The sequence below is a fragment of the Strix uralensis genome, chromosome 11 (genome assembly GCF_047716275.1).
Source record: "Strix uralensis isolate ZFMK-TIS-50842 chromosome 11, bStrUra1, whole genome shotgun sequence".
NCBI classification, from domain to species: Eukaryota; Metazoa; Chordata; class Aves; order Strigiformes; family Strigidae; genus Strix; species Strix uralensis.
Window position 1 is genome coordinate 19,882,642 of NC_133982.1, and position 16,285 is coordinate 19,898,926.

Here is a 16,285-nt window from a genome sequence, read left to right on the forward strand (position 1 = left end):
TGTAAGACACTGTTGCTGCTTTAAGTTTTGCCAAAGACTGCTACCAGGATCAACAGAGATTAAAAAGTTCTTTGTGGATTTATTGATTTGTCTCCATAGAGAACTCTATCCTCATGTGACTTCTGTAAGAGAGAGAGCAGTTTTTAATGTCAAAAGACTATGTAAAATGGAGCTAAATGTAAATGTCTTACCTCTTTGATTATCATCTTATGCACATGTAAGTCCATTTACATCAGTGGTGTACCTTGCAACAAGAAAATCTGTCAGCTTTCTCTTACTGAATATAGCCCATTAGTTTTTATATCACTAATTCTGTTCTTTCACTTCTTGTTTCCTATAGCTACTACTGCTTAAGGTTGCTCAAAGATAACTGTGGTTTCACTTTCCGTGTGAAAGCACTAGTTAAAAAGCTAAATAGCCTTGAAACTTCTCCGTTCGTTTGATATTACTTACTCCTCAGTAACTCCTACAGATTTTTTTAGGGACTGTGTAAGATACGAGCAGATTGTATGGATTACGATGACTCTGGGCATTCTCTTGTGTATCTGCTGCCTCCCTCCTAGATGGATTCCCAGAAGTTTAAATAATGGCAATGGATATGGCCTGGTAATCTTCATAATGTATCCTACCTTCTAATTAGTTCTGCATATATTACTGAAAATAGCTTTCTGCTATCAGAGACATTGCTGAAGGAGGCAGGAAAGTTGTGCTTTCATTTTCTCAATGAACATAAATAACACATTTTATTCTGAAGTGAACCTTAGTCAAGAGCTCCCTGTATCTAATGAGAGAAATGCACTTCAGTGGTGCTTTCAGGGGCTCCCCTGACTAAGAAGGGAGTACAGACACCCCCTTGTGGAAGCTGCCCAGTGTTCTGTTCGAGCAGGACGAACAGCAACCGAGCAGCGCTCTCATCTCACAGCACAAAATACTGTTCCTGCGGACAGATATTCTGCCTCCTTTCTAAAGAGCCCCAACCCTTGCTTTTAAGCTAATCCTTTTTTTTGTTTGTTTGTTTGTTTTTTCTCCAGGGGGATTCAGGTAAAACTTGGAGAAAAATAGACGATTTTGTATCACACCATTCCACTGAAAAGAGCAAACAGGAGGATGCTTACCAATACTTAAAAGTCATTTCAGCAAGAGTTATTTCTCCCCAGAACAGGTGTTCAGAGAATGAATGGTTTAACTTTTCATTTTGGACTAGCAAATACACTGTACATTGCAATGACCATTTTAGTAATTTTTTTATTTATTACATTATTTGTGTTCTGTCTGTTCCTTGAGCCCTCAGCATTATACTGGAATACCATTTCTCTCCCACAGCTCAAAGAAAAGCTACCAACTAAAAAGTGCTAATTTACTAACCAATAGCAACAAAGAAATACCGAAATGTTCAGAGTCTTAAATTAGAACAGTTGCCAGGCTCTTCAGACATATAAAATATTTTCTGTAGGCCATGATGTCTGACATAAATACACTGCCAGAGTAAGGTCATCCAAATCAAAACCATAAATAGTGGAATGGTGGCAGAAAATGTTAAAAACAATTACAATACACATGTTGTTTTCCCCTTAGGACGAATGATTCTCATCATGTTCCTTTTTGTTATGCCAGAAATATTTAACTGATTCATGTTTTGTGTATAAATACGTAAATCAGTTTCTGTTCCTGTTTCTTAACAGTTCATTTTACGTAACATACAGATTCATTTGAACCAAAGTAAGGTATTCTGATCTCTAACACTTCTTTATCTCTAAACCTTAACTACCACAAATAAACTTCTGATGTGGGCCCAGTGGGATGCAGCTTCTAACAAGCAAATTTAGCAAAGGTTTGAAGATGGACTGACACGTATCTCTCGTGTTATTTGTAAACGTCATTACTTTGCTTCAGAAGACTGAAGCAGGTAGCTCCACTACGGAAAACTAAGGGAACAGACTGTTTTCTGTCTTAACACTATCACCACAGGGAAGTAAAATCCAAAAGGAGAGAAGTTGCATAACCAGGCCATGATTGATGCACATAGGCAAGGCTAAACAGGGAAGCAAAGGCAACCCTAAGCACTATCTATAGTTAGCCCTGAAGTGGGAAGAAACAGAATGATCTGGGTTCACAAGAGGTCATGCAAAAATGTTGTTTTTCGGTTTCAGGAGTATGTTCACACTGGCAGGACTGCATGCTTGAACAACCCCCATAGTCAAAGTCAGCTAAAGTCATGGAGTTTAAGGCTTTTTTTGTTTTCCCTACAGACAATCATGCTATTGCTTTTTATACGTAAAAATTGCTAGCAAAAAGCAAATTTCAAAATCTCATGCATGAGTATTCATGGAAACCAAAGTTTAAACAGAACAGTAAACAAGAGAGACAATGACCTGATTTCCACCCGTTATAAATAGGACCACGCCTCACCCATAATGATTTTGTGTCAGTGCCTGTGGGTGATGACAGAACTTTGTAGTTCAGTAAATGCAATGCACTCAATATATTGGAAGTAGGGTGGAACATCACTTAACAAAAGTCTCTTCAAGTAGGTCCCTGGCATGTAGTACTTAAAAGAAGTCAGCGGAGATCCTATCATGTACATTAAATACTGCAAATTAATTATAAACCTTTCGCCTAACAAATGACATGGCCAGTCTCATTGTTCTGGTCATGACACCTTGGACAAATACCCCACAGCTTGAAAAAAAAGAATTTTTAAATTGCCTGAGGGTAGACATACATAGTGCACAGTCCTGTGAAGAAATAAACATAAGCAGCAATATAGCCTTGTTAATGGTGCTTCTGCTTGCGTTAATAAACACAGTAGTTCCCAACTGAGCTATTTCTTGCCTATGAAAGTATTCTAGCTTCTTCAGAGTTAATACGGATCTTTCTGCAAAATACAATGCTATTCCTTGGAGACATACTTTTTCTATACTCTTTTCATAAGTTACTGCTCCTGAAATGACAACAGTTTTCCAAGAGATTCAGAGCTCTAGTGGTTTTTCAAGCCCACCTTCTGAATAAGATTCAGCCAGGCAGAGGAGAAAATCTTCAAATAGCTAGCATGATCAGTCATGATGAAACAGCCCAATTTGAAGAGAACGTATTCCATTATACAAAAATTTCTGGAAAGGGCATACTCTGTACAAGTCTAAATTAGAGACCAGTAGAATGAAAATACCATGGAGATGTGGATAACTCAATCCAAACTTTAACTGGCAACTGTTTGGCGGTCTTAGACACATTGTAAATGATTCCCTCTCCCTTCCCTCTTTCTCTAGCAGAATCTTTTGGTTATAAAACACCAAATGAGCAATCAGTAATTTTGGATGTCTTCAACCAGATCTAATATCAGGAAGCTTTCCAGTTGTATACCTACATCAGCAAACTTACTGACGATACAACATACAAGCATCCTGCTCCCCTTTCTAGTGAAAGGTAGACTGAAAGGTCTAATCACAGAATCATCTAGGTTGGAAAAGACCTCGAAGATCATCTAGTCCAACCATTAACCTCACACTGACCATTCTCAACTACACCATGTCCCTCAGCGCTATGTCAACCTGACTCTTAAACACCTCCAGGGATGGGGACTCCACCACCTCCCTGGGCAGCCCATTCCAACGCCCAACAACCCCTCCTGGAAAGAAATACTTGCTAATATCCAGTCTAAACCTTCCCTGGCGCAGTTTGAGGCCATTACCTCTTGTCCTATCACTTGTTACTTGGTTAAAGAGACTCATCCCCAGCTCTCTGCAACCTCCTTTCAGGTAGTTGTAGAGGGCGATGAGGTCTCCCCTCAGCCTCCCCTTCTCCAGACTAAACACCTCCAGTTCCCTCAGCCGCTCCCCATCAGACCTGTGCTCCAGACCCTGCACCAGCTTCGTTGCCCTTCTCTGGACATGCTCGAGTAATTCAATGTCCTTTTTGTAGTGAGGGGCCCAAAACTGAACACAGGAATCGAGGTGTGGCCTCACCAGTGCCGAGTACAGGGGTAAGATCCCTTCCCTGTCCCTGCTGGCCACGCTATTTCTGATGTAAGTCAGGATACCATTGGCCTTCCTGGTCACCTGGGCACACTGCTGGCTCATGTTCAGCTGGCTGTCAATCAACACCCCCAGGTCCCTCTCTGACTGGCAGCTCTCCAGCCACTCCTCCCCAAGCCCGTAACGCTGCTGGGGGTTGTTGTGGCCCAAGTGCAGAACCCAGCATTTGGCCTTATTGAAACTCCTCCAGTTGGCCTGGGCCCATAGCTCCAGCCTGTCCAGATCCCTCTGCAGAGCCTCCCTACCCTCGAGCCGACCAACACTCCCACCCAACTTGGTGTCATCTGCAAACTTACTGAGGGTGCACTCGATCCCCTCGTCTAGATCATCAATAAAGATGTTAAACAGGAGTGGCCCCAAAACCGAGCCCTGAGGGACACCACTCATGACTGGCCACCAACTGGATTTAACTCCGTTCACCACAACTCTTTGAGCCCGGCCATCCAGACAGTTTTTTACCCAGCAAAGCGTGTGCCCATCCAAGCCACGACCAGCCAGTTTTGCCAGGAGAATGCTGTGGGAAACGGTGTCAAAGGCCTTACTGAAGTCAAGGTAGACAACATCCACAGCCTTTCCCTCATCCAATAAGCAGGTCACCCTGTCGTAGAAGGAGATCAGGTTTGTCAAGCAGGACCTGCCTTTCATAAACCCACTGACTGGGCCTGATCATCTGGTTGTCCCGCATGTGTTGTGTGATGGTACTCAGGATGAGCTGCTCCATCAACTTCCCGGGCACCAAAGTCGAGCTGACAGGCCTAAAGGATTACTACATTTCAGAAGTTACTGTACCATGAACAGTTTGACTGCTCCTCAGCAACAAGCATTACAGGAAAACTCCACACTGAAATTCACAACCAAAATGGAAGACATCAGTACAAGTGTCTGGTGAAAAAAACAATCCTTAAATCTTACCACATAAACTATTTAATTCGTTTTGTGCTGGGAACAGATGAGTGTTTGGGGAATAGGTTAGAATAAGAAACTGTAGTTATATTATTAACAAGCAGATTAATCATTTTAATAGCCAGAAGCTTAATAGCAGCAAAGAAAAATGATAGGTATGCTCTGATTCATAGCATGTGTCAGAATACTGCTAGTGTGAAATAATAAAATGAAAGGGGACAAAGCATCCCAAAGAAGATGTTTTACTCCTGTGCGGTATTATTTAGTCTGTATTGTTAATAAAATTTGGCACATTCATATTTTTCAACAGGAGAACCAAAAGGAAACAGGAAAAAACATAGATACTGCCCCAAGGCAGTAAAGGCAGGTATTAAAAATATCCTCATCCAACCTGCATATGATTAAAACATTAGTATTTTTTCTGTATGAATAAGATTTCATAAGTTGTGAAACAGTAGTCACACAAGTAAAAATCATGTTTTTCACCATGAAATAAGATATGTGAGTGAAAGAGCCCACAGAAAAACTTAATGTCCTGCTACTTCCTCTAAATAAAGATGGCATACCTCTTTCTTGGACTTCTATTCTTATCTTATATTCACATCCATTCAGACCGTGCCCTTTTTGCCAGATTTGACTAAACTATGATAATTTGTACTACTGATACATACCAGTGCATTTATACATTAAAGTATTTAGAACATGCTTTATCTCACACATTACTGACAATCTTAAGGCAATTAAAAACCTAACAGTCCAGGCTTTTATGTAAACTAATAGCTTAGGCATCTCTATATACTATTGCTGGTTTTCTCAACCACCTGGTTCTCTTTCATTAAAAAAAGAAAAAGAGAAAAGAGAAAGGGGAGAAGAGCTGTAACTGTAGAACAGTAGGAGAGGAGTCTCTGAAAGTATACTGACTATAATTTTATTTAACAAAGACTTAAAGAAAGAAAGGGAAATACTAATGTTTCCAATAAACCACATATACCTTTAAGTCTGGTCAATTTGTTTGCTGGCATAAGTATACACACAAAACATAGGCTAATTATTTCACAAGCACAGTTTTTCTTCACACTATTTAAAAATGTAAAAAACTGCTAGGAGCAAACATAGATTTTTATCTGCCCAAAAGGAAACTGAGCTGAGTTGAATAGCCTGTCACCTTTCCTGCAGGAAAGATGTTCAATTTACAAACACGCTTCTAGAGAGCTCTTTTTGTTTGTTTACATGGAATATTATGAGATCAGAAATGAAAGCCTTCCAGGTGACAAGGATAGTCACAGCATAATCCTACTAAGAGATGCATTGAAGTATTTCTGTACACAATTACATTTGGAATACAAATACTTCTTTCAATGTAATATGCATCAGAATCTGTAAATAACTAAGTACATAAGGTTACAAAACTGTAGAAGTTTTCTGTGGATTGTATGTATTACCTAGACGTGCAGTGAGAAAGAGCGCATGTGTTCTTCTTAATAATATGGCTGAGTATAATTGTTTTATAACAATGATTTATTACTGAATATTGATTTAAAAGTGGCGTAATTCTGAAACAAAAAAATGAAATTATTTGAATCTTCTTAGACATTGCATATTGAGATAAGCTAAAGTAAATTGTTAAGTATAAATATATTATGCAGTTTTGAACAAAAGTGTGATAAATACACTTTATCATTTTTACACCAGTATGATTAACCAGTCACCCTAATAAAGAACTTAGCTCTGTGAAATCAATGTAACTTTAAGTGCTAAGTAGAAATTACTAGCAACACAGGAAACTAACTAAATCTCTTTTTCTGAAAACACTTCAAATTTAAAATCACATCTGATACTTCCAAAATTTGTTTGGCTATTGATATTCGGCTAAGATGAACAAAGTTTCTTCCCTATTTCAGTTAAGCAGTATCAACATTGCTTCCAACACAACTAGCTGTAGGAAAGCGTCACTTACCAGAGCTGACCACAAAGTGGTGCTATTTGAGCAGAAATGGACTGTATTTCGTCTTTAAAAGGTTTGGGAGGTGCTGAATAACGTTTTATGTAATAAATTTTGGTTTTTTAAAAAAACCCCAGACAAACACAAAAGAGCCAGCTTTATGTGAATTGTTGTCAGAACTGGCTGATGATAACATGTATCTCAGCTGTCCATCCAAAAACCATTTTCTTTTAAACTTTTTACCTTGTCCAGCATTGAAACCTTAGAATAGTAAGCTTGCAAGAAAACCATGACAGTTGTAAAGGGATTAAATGTCCTGTGCAAGGATCTACACCATCATTGAAAAGCATTGGCTTAAGCAGTCTGGAATGTAAACACATAGTATATTCACTTAGCCTGTCTTGCCATAGTATATTTCAAAACCAAAACATCTATAATCAAAACATTCACCCTAATGCATTCACTTAGACTAAGATATAAGGAAGAATTTTTTTACAGTGAGAGTGGTGAAACACTGGCACAGGTTGCCCAGAGAGGTGGTAGACGCCCCATCCCTGGAAACATTCAAGGTCAGGTTGGACGGGGCTGTGAGCAACCCGACCTAGTTGAAGATGTCCCTGCTCATTGCAGGGGTTGGACTAGATGAGCTTTAAACTATTCTATGATTCTATGATACCCAATATTCAGCAGTGTTAATGTCATGAACTGGTTTGTTGCATTTAGCTCATGCACCTCCTTGGCCAATACAAAGTGTAAAAGGCTGTTTGACTGTAAATAAAGCCCCATGCTAAGATTAGAGCTTGGCTCAAATTCTTGAATTTCAGCATCTTCCATTCGTTAAACTATACCATCATACAACCGAACCAGGAACAGAAGTACTTTCATGTACAATGCTGCCTGAAAAGGTGTAAGCATTAAGCCAGGTGATCAGAAGCCCCTCAGACAGGCGTGAGGAGATGAGGAGCTGCTTTGGGCCCAGCAGCATTGACCCCCCCTCAGCACATCCCTGCAGAAAGACAAGGGGCTCAGCGGAACCGCCCCAGGGCAAAGCAGGCCGTCTGCTTTCAGACTGGGCAAAACCACAAAGAAATCCAAATGGATTTTTTTTTTTTTTTTTGCTTGCGGAGACCTTTCCCTGCCAGACCTTGGTCTGGCGGGGTACTCCTAAGAGGGCACAACCTCGAGAGGCTTGCTGCTCTCCGCCAGCGTGCCATTTGCACTTAACCCCACCCACGCTGGGCATGCCCAGGAGGGGCAGTCGGCTTATTTGAACTGGTTTTAACATTTATCGCATTTTTTTCCCCTCAGGATCCGCCCCCCGCTGCGCCCCCTCCCTCAGCTTTTGGGCCGCGCCGCCGCTGGGCAGAAAGAGCCCGCCCCCTCCCGCTCATTGGCGGGCTCTGCCCCTCCAGCGCCCAATCGCTAGCTCGAGGGATCGCCATGGCGACGGCGAACGCCGTGCGGCCTAGGCGGCAGCGATGGCCGCCTACAGACCCGGGGTGCTCATCGGCAACTGGAACGAGGACGCGTATTTGCAGGAGGTAGGGGAGGAGCCGGGCCCTTCTCTCCTCTCCAGCTCCCGGGGAACCTCGCCTGTCTCTTCACCTCACGGTGGTTCCCCCTAATTCTTTAAATTCAGTTTAAACCTGAGATTGTGAGTGCTGGATAACGTCTGCCCCCTCTCTCCTTTACAAACAGGACCGCTTCAGGGATTTTATGCGTAAAAGAGAACGAGGAGAACTTTTAACACAGAAAATAAACAAACTTCAAGATAACCTTTTAAAGAAGGTAATTTTTAAAGAAGATTATGTCAATCCTCTATGACTCCACATAGAATGGCATAGCTGTTATTAGTGTTCTTTATGCATCAAGACTGCTGTAGATTAACATTTTACATACTAAAATATTTCTGATATCAGATTCAGATAATTCTGAAAAAAATTATGTATATTTTAATTTAGATACAGCTGTCAGTGTCTAAGGATGGACTTGTTCATTTTGGAGACACTGTGATGCTTCTGAACCCACCCAACAAATCCTCAGTGGAGAATTACCCCGGAGCATGTGGCAGTCTGACTTTGGCAATTGATCTGGATGAAATATCCATATATTCGGCTGAATCATTGCAAGTCCCTTGTGGAGTTAGCGCAGTCAAGAATGTGGACCCTATGGGTCGGAATACTTTTTGTATTTTAAGGTTTGGTACTTTGTTCTGTGTTGTTTTCAATTATTATTTTAGTTTTCAGTATCTTGTTTTAAGAAATATGCGAGGAAGTTTGCTAATATATAAATGAATTCGAGTAAGATTAATTTATTTAAGAATCTTTAACTTGAGTCATGCATTAAGCTTGATTCTGCTCCACATATTACTATGAATAATTCCAAGGAAGATTAAATCAGCTTATAACTGGTTTGAAAACAATCCAGTTTACTGTATCATTTGGTAAACTCTGTGGCTGTTTTTAATGCGGTCATATTTCAGCTGTAGAATACAAAACGTGTCCAAATATCCCTTAGTATTATTATTCACTCTCCTGCAAACAAGGTCTCTGAAGCAGAAATTTTGTGTCAATACTTTTGCTGTACATGAAGTGGACAGTATTTCTGTTGTCTTAAAAAAAAACCCTAACCAAACAGCATATTGTCTCTCTCAAAGACATATTTAATTCCAGCTGTTTGTGGGAGAAGAAACAGAACAGGGTCCTGGCTCAATAGTTGGAAGCTCTGCCTGAGTGCTTGTATTTAACAATAATAGTTCCTAAGAGTACAAACTAATGCATATAATCCTGATTGAGCAAAACACTTTCGATTAAATCTAAGAAAGAATTTTGATGCCAAGAGCGTAATTTAGGCCTTCTAGAACTGCAACCAAAATATTTTTGCTTAGCTGCCATCTCATCTTAGAGTTGTTGGCACTGAATGCTATCAAGTCTCTCATTAACTGACTACTAAGTTAATCAGCTACATAAGTTTTTTATGCTGAATATACTTAGAAAGCCTAGCACTTAATTTAGTGATTCTTTAATATAAAATCTATAAATCGGTCTGGAAATAGGGATATACCAACATGTATATTGATGTAATGAACCAAATTATTGAATATCAGTTACATATATTATTAGCAACATATGTTATGTTACAAACACAAACACACACTGTTCTGCTTTTAGTCTGTGATTTTTCAGATTCTTGTATTAACTGTATTTTAAAGGGAGCCTCAGTGCTGAAGTCCCATTGATTTTTCATTGGATGTTGTCTTTCCACCGTGGATGTTAATGAATACAACATAAAAAGTAATCAATACAGTCTGTTTCTATTCTGTTAAATATTTTAACCGGTAAGTCAAGTATGAAATGTTTTTGCGGTTAAGATATTTTACCTATTTTTAAAGGTAAACTTAATCCAAAGTGTTGCCACAAGATCTAGTTATAGACCAAAACAAAAGAATAGTAAATCTGGTTATTTGAATGTCTATTTCTTCCTCTTTACAATTTTAATAGTGTTGATGGAGATGCAGTGGGTGAACCAATTAGATTCGGGCAAAACTTTGGTCTTGGGACAACAGGAGGGCTTTCTGACCAAATGGTAAGTTGCAAATGGCAACGGTAGCTTATACTAATAGTGTGCATTTAATTACTCACTCTCAAGCTGTACAGTGGTTCAACATCTTGGCTTTACAGAACAGATTCAGAATCATACATAGATCAAGACAAGCAGTACCTATTTAGAAAGTTTATGCAGCTTGCCTGAGAGCAGGTGTGCTGGAAAGGGGGCTGTCAGCCAGAATGACTGGATAAAGGAGATTTAAAAAAAGAAAATAAGGAGGAAATTAAAATCAGCTTGTGAATCCTGAAAGAATTCATCATTAGAGGGAGATTTTTTTTTTTTTTACTTTAAATAACTCCAAAATGAGAACATTTAATTTTTTGTGAAGATAAATCTATAGTAGGTATGTGAAGTAACACACTATTCTATCATTCTGAGGGAGCAGATTTCTATTAAATGTTAATGTTCCCTCTGCAAGTTAGAGGCAAATAAGACATTACATGTTACATATGTATGCAAATCACCACAACTTTGAAAAGTTTCCCTCTCAACAACCACTTTGGTGAGAGAGAATCTTTGGAATGTAAATTCAATTTTAAATTAGTATTCACCAGTCTGAATATAGAATAGGTACTTAATGAGTTTATCAACAGCATAGAACCTATATTATGCATTTTGTATGTGTAGCTTTAGATTGGTAGACTGATTTTTCAGGAGCCAAGAGAAAATTTTTTGTGTTGAAAAATATTTTTAAAAATTTCATATCTTGTTTCTTTCATATTTACACTGTCCTTAATATATATATTTATTTACAGTTATATCTAGCAAGTGACCATAAGTCATTTATGAGATCTGCTAAAAAATCTTACCTTCAACAAGTATTTCTGACAGATGAGCGTTCCTATCTGACTTGCTGGAAAGCTACCTTCTTGGATCCACAGCTGCGTCTTGAATATGAAGGATTTCCAGTTCATGTAAGAAATTAAAACTGTAGAAAACATCATGAAGATTTAATTGAAACAGTAGATAGAATACTTAGAAAAAAGTTGTGTCCATTTTATTCACATATTTTCCTTATTTAAGTTCTGATCTGTAATTTTAGGAAGGGGGAGAGGGAAGTAACCATCTCTTTAACCAGGGAATCTGCATATACAACTGTTAGGTTCTGGTGTTCATTTTGAGGTTGAGTTGCTCAGTTATTTCTCATCAGAATTTTTCAAAGGTAGACATTATCATGTTGTGAGGATGCACTTGGAATCTTCTTTTCAGGACTTCTGAGCACTAAATTCCATTTCCAATATTAGGAGCTGTTACTAATTAAGAGCTCCTATACATTAAATTTAAAAAGTATTAAAAAAACCCCAAGGCATCTGAATAAGTGGATGTTTTTCCAAATGTGGTTTTTAACCTTTTGTAAATACCTTAAGCAGGTGCAGTATTTTCGTATCCCACGTAACTGCTAGGCTTCCTGAAGTGCTGGGTGTATAGCAAAATGTCACAAATATAACTGTTCCTCCACAGCCTTGAACTGTGACTCATTTCTGTGAATCAGCTCACTAATAAACACAGTCAAAATCATGCAATTGTCAAAGACAATATTCTTTATTCACAGCATTGGTAAATGGAGGTGACTAAAAGTTAATTCTGTTACACATAAAAAATTGCAAATTGGTAAAATATAAAGGTCCATTTCTAGCTGTGTCCCCAAACTATCTAAATCTCTCGCATGACAAATACCAATTGTAAGAGGAGTTACCCTGATGGTACAGGCCACTGGAATGCCTCTCTACTACTTACTTAAAAAATAAAAAAAGTAAAAAAGAGCTCAGCACAAGGAAGTGGAACGGAATACATGGGACAGAAGAATGTGTCTGACCTGAGCGCTAAGCATTGGGCTGGTCTGAGCTGTTAAGACAGTTGTGTTGAGAACTGTTAGGATGTAAAATATCTCACCATAAGTGTCCAGCAGTCTCAGTCTACAGAGCAATGTGGGCTTATACTAAGCAGTAAATAAAAGCACTTAATTTGAATAAGAATAGTTAAAATTACTGTAAAAATGTCTGTCAAATGTCTTCCCTTGTTTTTTGTTTTTGGGTTTTTTTTTTTTTCCCCCCAGGCAAACTCTAAAATTATTATTACTCATTGCCATACTAATCGGAGCTTAGCTGTTCCAAGGAACTTTTGGACAAGGTAAGAATAATTTCTAACTGTCAGGGATGTTCATAATGATGTCCCAACATAAAGAATTACTGTAAGAAGCAAGATAGGTGCTTTAGGAACACACTGAGGAAATGAAAAAGAATACAGAATGCACATTCTCCTTTCCCTTATTTTATTTCTGGGTTGTAATGTGTGCCACTGTGATACTGCAGACAATCAGCTCTGTCTTATTTGTTTGGGTTTTCTTGCTTTTAAATTCATATCATATCATGCTTCTAGCTTTCTTTAGTTTCTTGGTGGTTCTCCCTTTGAATATCATGAGCAAGTAACTTGTGGTTTGGGTTTTTTTCCCCAAGAAAAAAGTAGTATGCCAAGAAGTGGAAGGAGTAAGAGAACTAAGTTAGAACCCACTGCATAGAACTGTATATTGCTTATGTCCATATGAACCAATCTCTCAAGAAGCTGAAGTTAATCCAACAATTCAAGTTAATATGCGTGCATTAAATTAATATTGATTAGCATTGTTAAGGAGTATACCAATTGTTTCCCATTAAATTCTGAGCAAGATCTGACTGAGGATTTGTATCAGGTTTTTGAGGATGAAACAAGGTCTGAAAGTTTGAGGCTGAAACACTTATTAAGTAGCCAGAGTCTTCCTCAGTCAGAGAGAAATAGTGATGTGAATGGTGATGAGAACCTAACAAGCTTGTACATACTGAGCTGGTGTATCAGTGCCTTATACTGATGGGGCTGCTTTAGCTCTGAATTCCTTTGATTTCAAACTCCCAAATTATTCATAGGAAACAAAGTGGGCTATTGTGTTTCTTCTAAGGGTCTGATATTTGAAAGTTCATGGTGATATTTCTGAATAAGCCAAGAGAAACATGAGAAAACCTTGAACAATTCACAGGTAATACAGATTTACGGAATTTGTGTATGTATTAATTCCCCCTGCCCATCCCCTTTTCTTTGACTTTGCAGGTCTTATTTTGGAAAAGAATATGAAGTAATTTGTCACACTTATCTGGACTCCCATAAAGCTGAAGAAGATAAGAATTACTGGGAAATAGTTACAGGAAATCCTGGTGATGAGGATGGTACAATGATTGATAGACCAAACCCTCACCCGGCAGGGATCAGAAGGAATGAATTTCATGAAGAGACATAGAATATAAAAATCCCAAACTACAGCTGACAGAGGTTGATGAGATTCTGATTCTTGTTTTTTCTGTTCAGATTTTAGTTCTAGATATGTTTGTTTTAAAAATGGAAATGAAAGTCTACCATTAGTAATATTGCATAATCTCATTAACTCATCAAGGTTATACAGCGGGCAAAACCTAATAAAATTTGATGAACCATGCACAACATCAAAAATTCATGAATCAGGAAGGGTTCATTTTCCCATTTTCACATTCACTGATGGCAAAAGATGTCAGAATTCAGGAAATCTAATATATTTTCACTAAATTACTGGCCTTCAGAGTGTTTTTAACCAATTCTTCCAAAACCAAGCCAGTGTCACACTTTTTAAAAGGATGAGTGTACAGTTTCCAAAACACTGAAAACCAAACTCTTGCAAGCTATCATGGGATACTTTGACATTTAAAGTTCATCTGAAAGAAAGTTGGTTGTTGTTGTTGGTTGGTTGTTCCACACTCTGCCTAGCACAATTTTGCCAATTATTAAAAAATCACAAATGAGGTCTCTCTATCTTGAGATTGTCTTTGGATTTATGGAAATTCATTAAAAAGGTATAAATTGATTTTTTTATGTTTGTCCATGTATTCTAAACATTTAAATGCCAAATAATCAAGAACCTGAGCACAGTGATACAGACTAGAGACTTCCAACAGCCTTTTCCATACATCACCATGTTCCATTTGCCTCTCACCCACAGAATTTTTCAATCCATAATCATTTCTACCAAGCTGACAGCAAGGTAAAATTGTCAAAGAAAATTAAGCCTCCCCACACTTCATGAAAATGAATGTCAAAGTAGAAAAAGAGTAAGAGATACTGTAAGTTTATCCAGTAAGAAAAAGATTGTATTCTGTGTTCATACCTAATTAGAACCAGAGAATGCACATGAAAAAAATGGACCAAGAATTGTAAAATTTCAGCTGAAACTCACATTTTCTTAAACAATAAAATTAACAAAGCATGAGTTGCAAAGACATGGAAAACAGATGTCATTACTTCATAGAGTTACCTGTCTTTATATGGAAGCTGAAACAGCACCACAGAGAACCTTATTAATGTATGACATTCTATTATACCCATTTAGTAAAGCCACATGTATACATATTCCATGTGTTACTGTGCCACAAGAGCGGGCTCTTTCTGCACAAAGCAGGTGAATTTCTGAGTAAAATACTAGATAAATCTTTCTCAAAAAGGATTCTAAAGGTCTTCGATGTTCATAAAGGTCAAATGAAACTTAAGTTTTACCAAAACAAAACCACTAAACTTTCACAAAAGAAGGGACTGATCCAAACATGTTTTCAAGCTCTATCCCAGATAGACCATCAGTTTCAAACCTACTGGCAAGGCTTTAAAGGTTCTTGCCTTTATTCAATCTAAATTAAATCAGCAGTCTGCAGGATCAGCTAACTAGCACTTGGCATACAGGGTCTCAGAGCAGGAGACAGATTACAGTTCTGGGACATGCAGGTTTGCTTTGGGGGAGTGTATCACAGAGGACAGTTTTTGAGTCACACCGCTTGTGTGCAAACCTTCACAGGTCTGTTATAGATGGGGTATTACAGAGGAAATGATATTTAGGAACTTTTTCTTTCACTTCCTATGTAAAGATATGAAACGCGACATGTGGCAAATGATGCGTGTTTTTACAGAGGCGCTGTTACTGCTCCAGTTTACAGAGATCAAAATGCTGCACATTTTCACAATAGATTGACATAATTCTGCTTTGATTTTGTAGGTATTAAACTAGAAAAACTTTGGCTGCGTGAGTGCACTGCAGTGTTTCCAATTTGACCATTGTGGACATTTCTTGGTATTAGGAATAGCTATTCCGAATCTGGCAGTCTCTTTCCTCTGGGTTAAATGTAAGAAATTAGAAGAAGCCTTAAACCAAAACCATTGCTGAAACAAAGCTTTGTGTGAACTCATGCAGGAATGAGAACTGCGTGGGCAGAGTGCCTTGGCTGGCTAGTGTTACGGATAGGAGTGTTTGTGTGAGTGTGTGTGCGTTTGTGTGGAAGAGAAGAAATGCAGGCTATATGAAAACAAGTTTTGTAGTCTTAGAGGAAAACCAAAGAGATGAACAGATACAGAAATGAGTGCAGAAGTAGGTAATGTTCCAATTAGGTGCTAATTAAAAGTGGGTTGGAGACTTGTGTGTGTTTGATCAGTCTGTGCTCGTGGGAAAGGACTTCCTGAGCTGTTGGAAAATAAACATCAACAATTCCTGATTCCATTCTCAGTTTTTCTTCTCACCTAATACAGTTTTAAAACCACAGATCTGTGCATAGCATCTTATATAACATAATATATATTTATAATTCAGCTGATTTGTGATACCGAATACAGATATTGGTCTGTTACCTTGTCTTTTAAAAACTGATTTTTACACTTCTTAATATTGTCCACATGATGGCACCACATTTTTCTAAACAGCACAATTATTGCTACATATGTAAAACAATCTGAAATGTTTAAATCTTTATGTGTCTCTGGTACA

General features: G+C 38.3%; 1 protein-coding gene across 1 annotated transcript; it reads left to right on the plus strand.

Moving 5' to 3' along the window:
* The first annotated feature begins 8,354 nt into the window (after positions 1-8,354).
* On the plus strand, positions 8,355-14,671 carry CFAP161 (cilia and flagella associated protein 161). Its single transcript, XM_074880015.1, has 7 exons — positions 8,355-8,417; positions 8,575-8,664; positions 8,838-9,073; positions 10,377-10,461; positions 11,238-11,396; positions 12,539-12,612; positions 13,564-14,671. The coding sequence occupies exons 1-7, from the start codon at positions 8,355-8,357 to the stop codon at positions 13,748-13,750; spliced, it is 894 nt and encodes a 297-aa protein (XP_074736116.1). The 3' UTR covers positions 13,751-14,671.
* Positions 14,672-16,285: the final 1,614 nt, after the last annotated feature.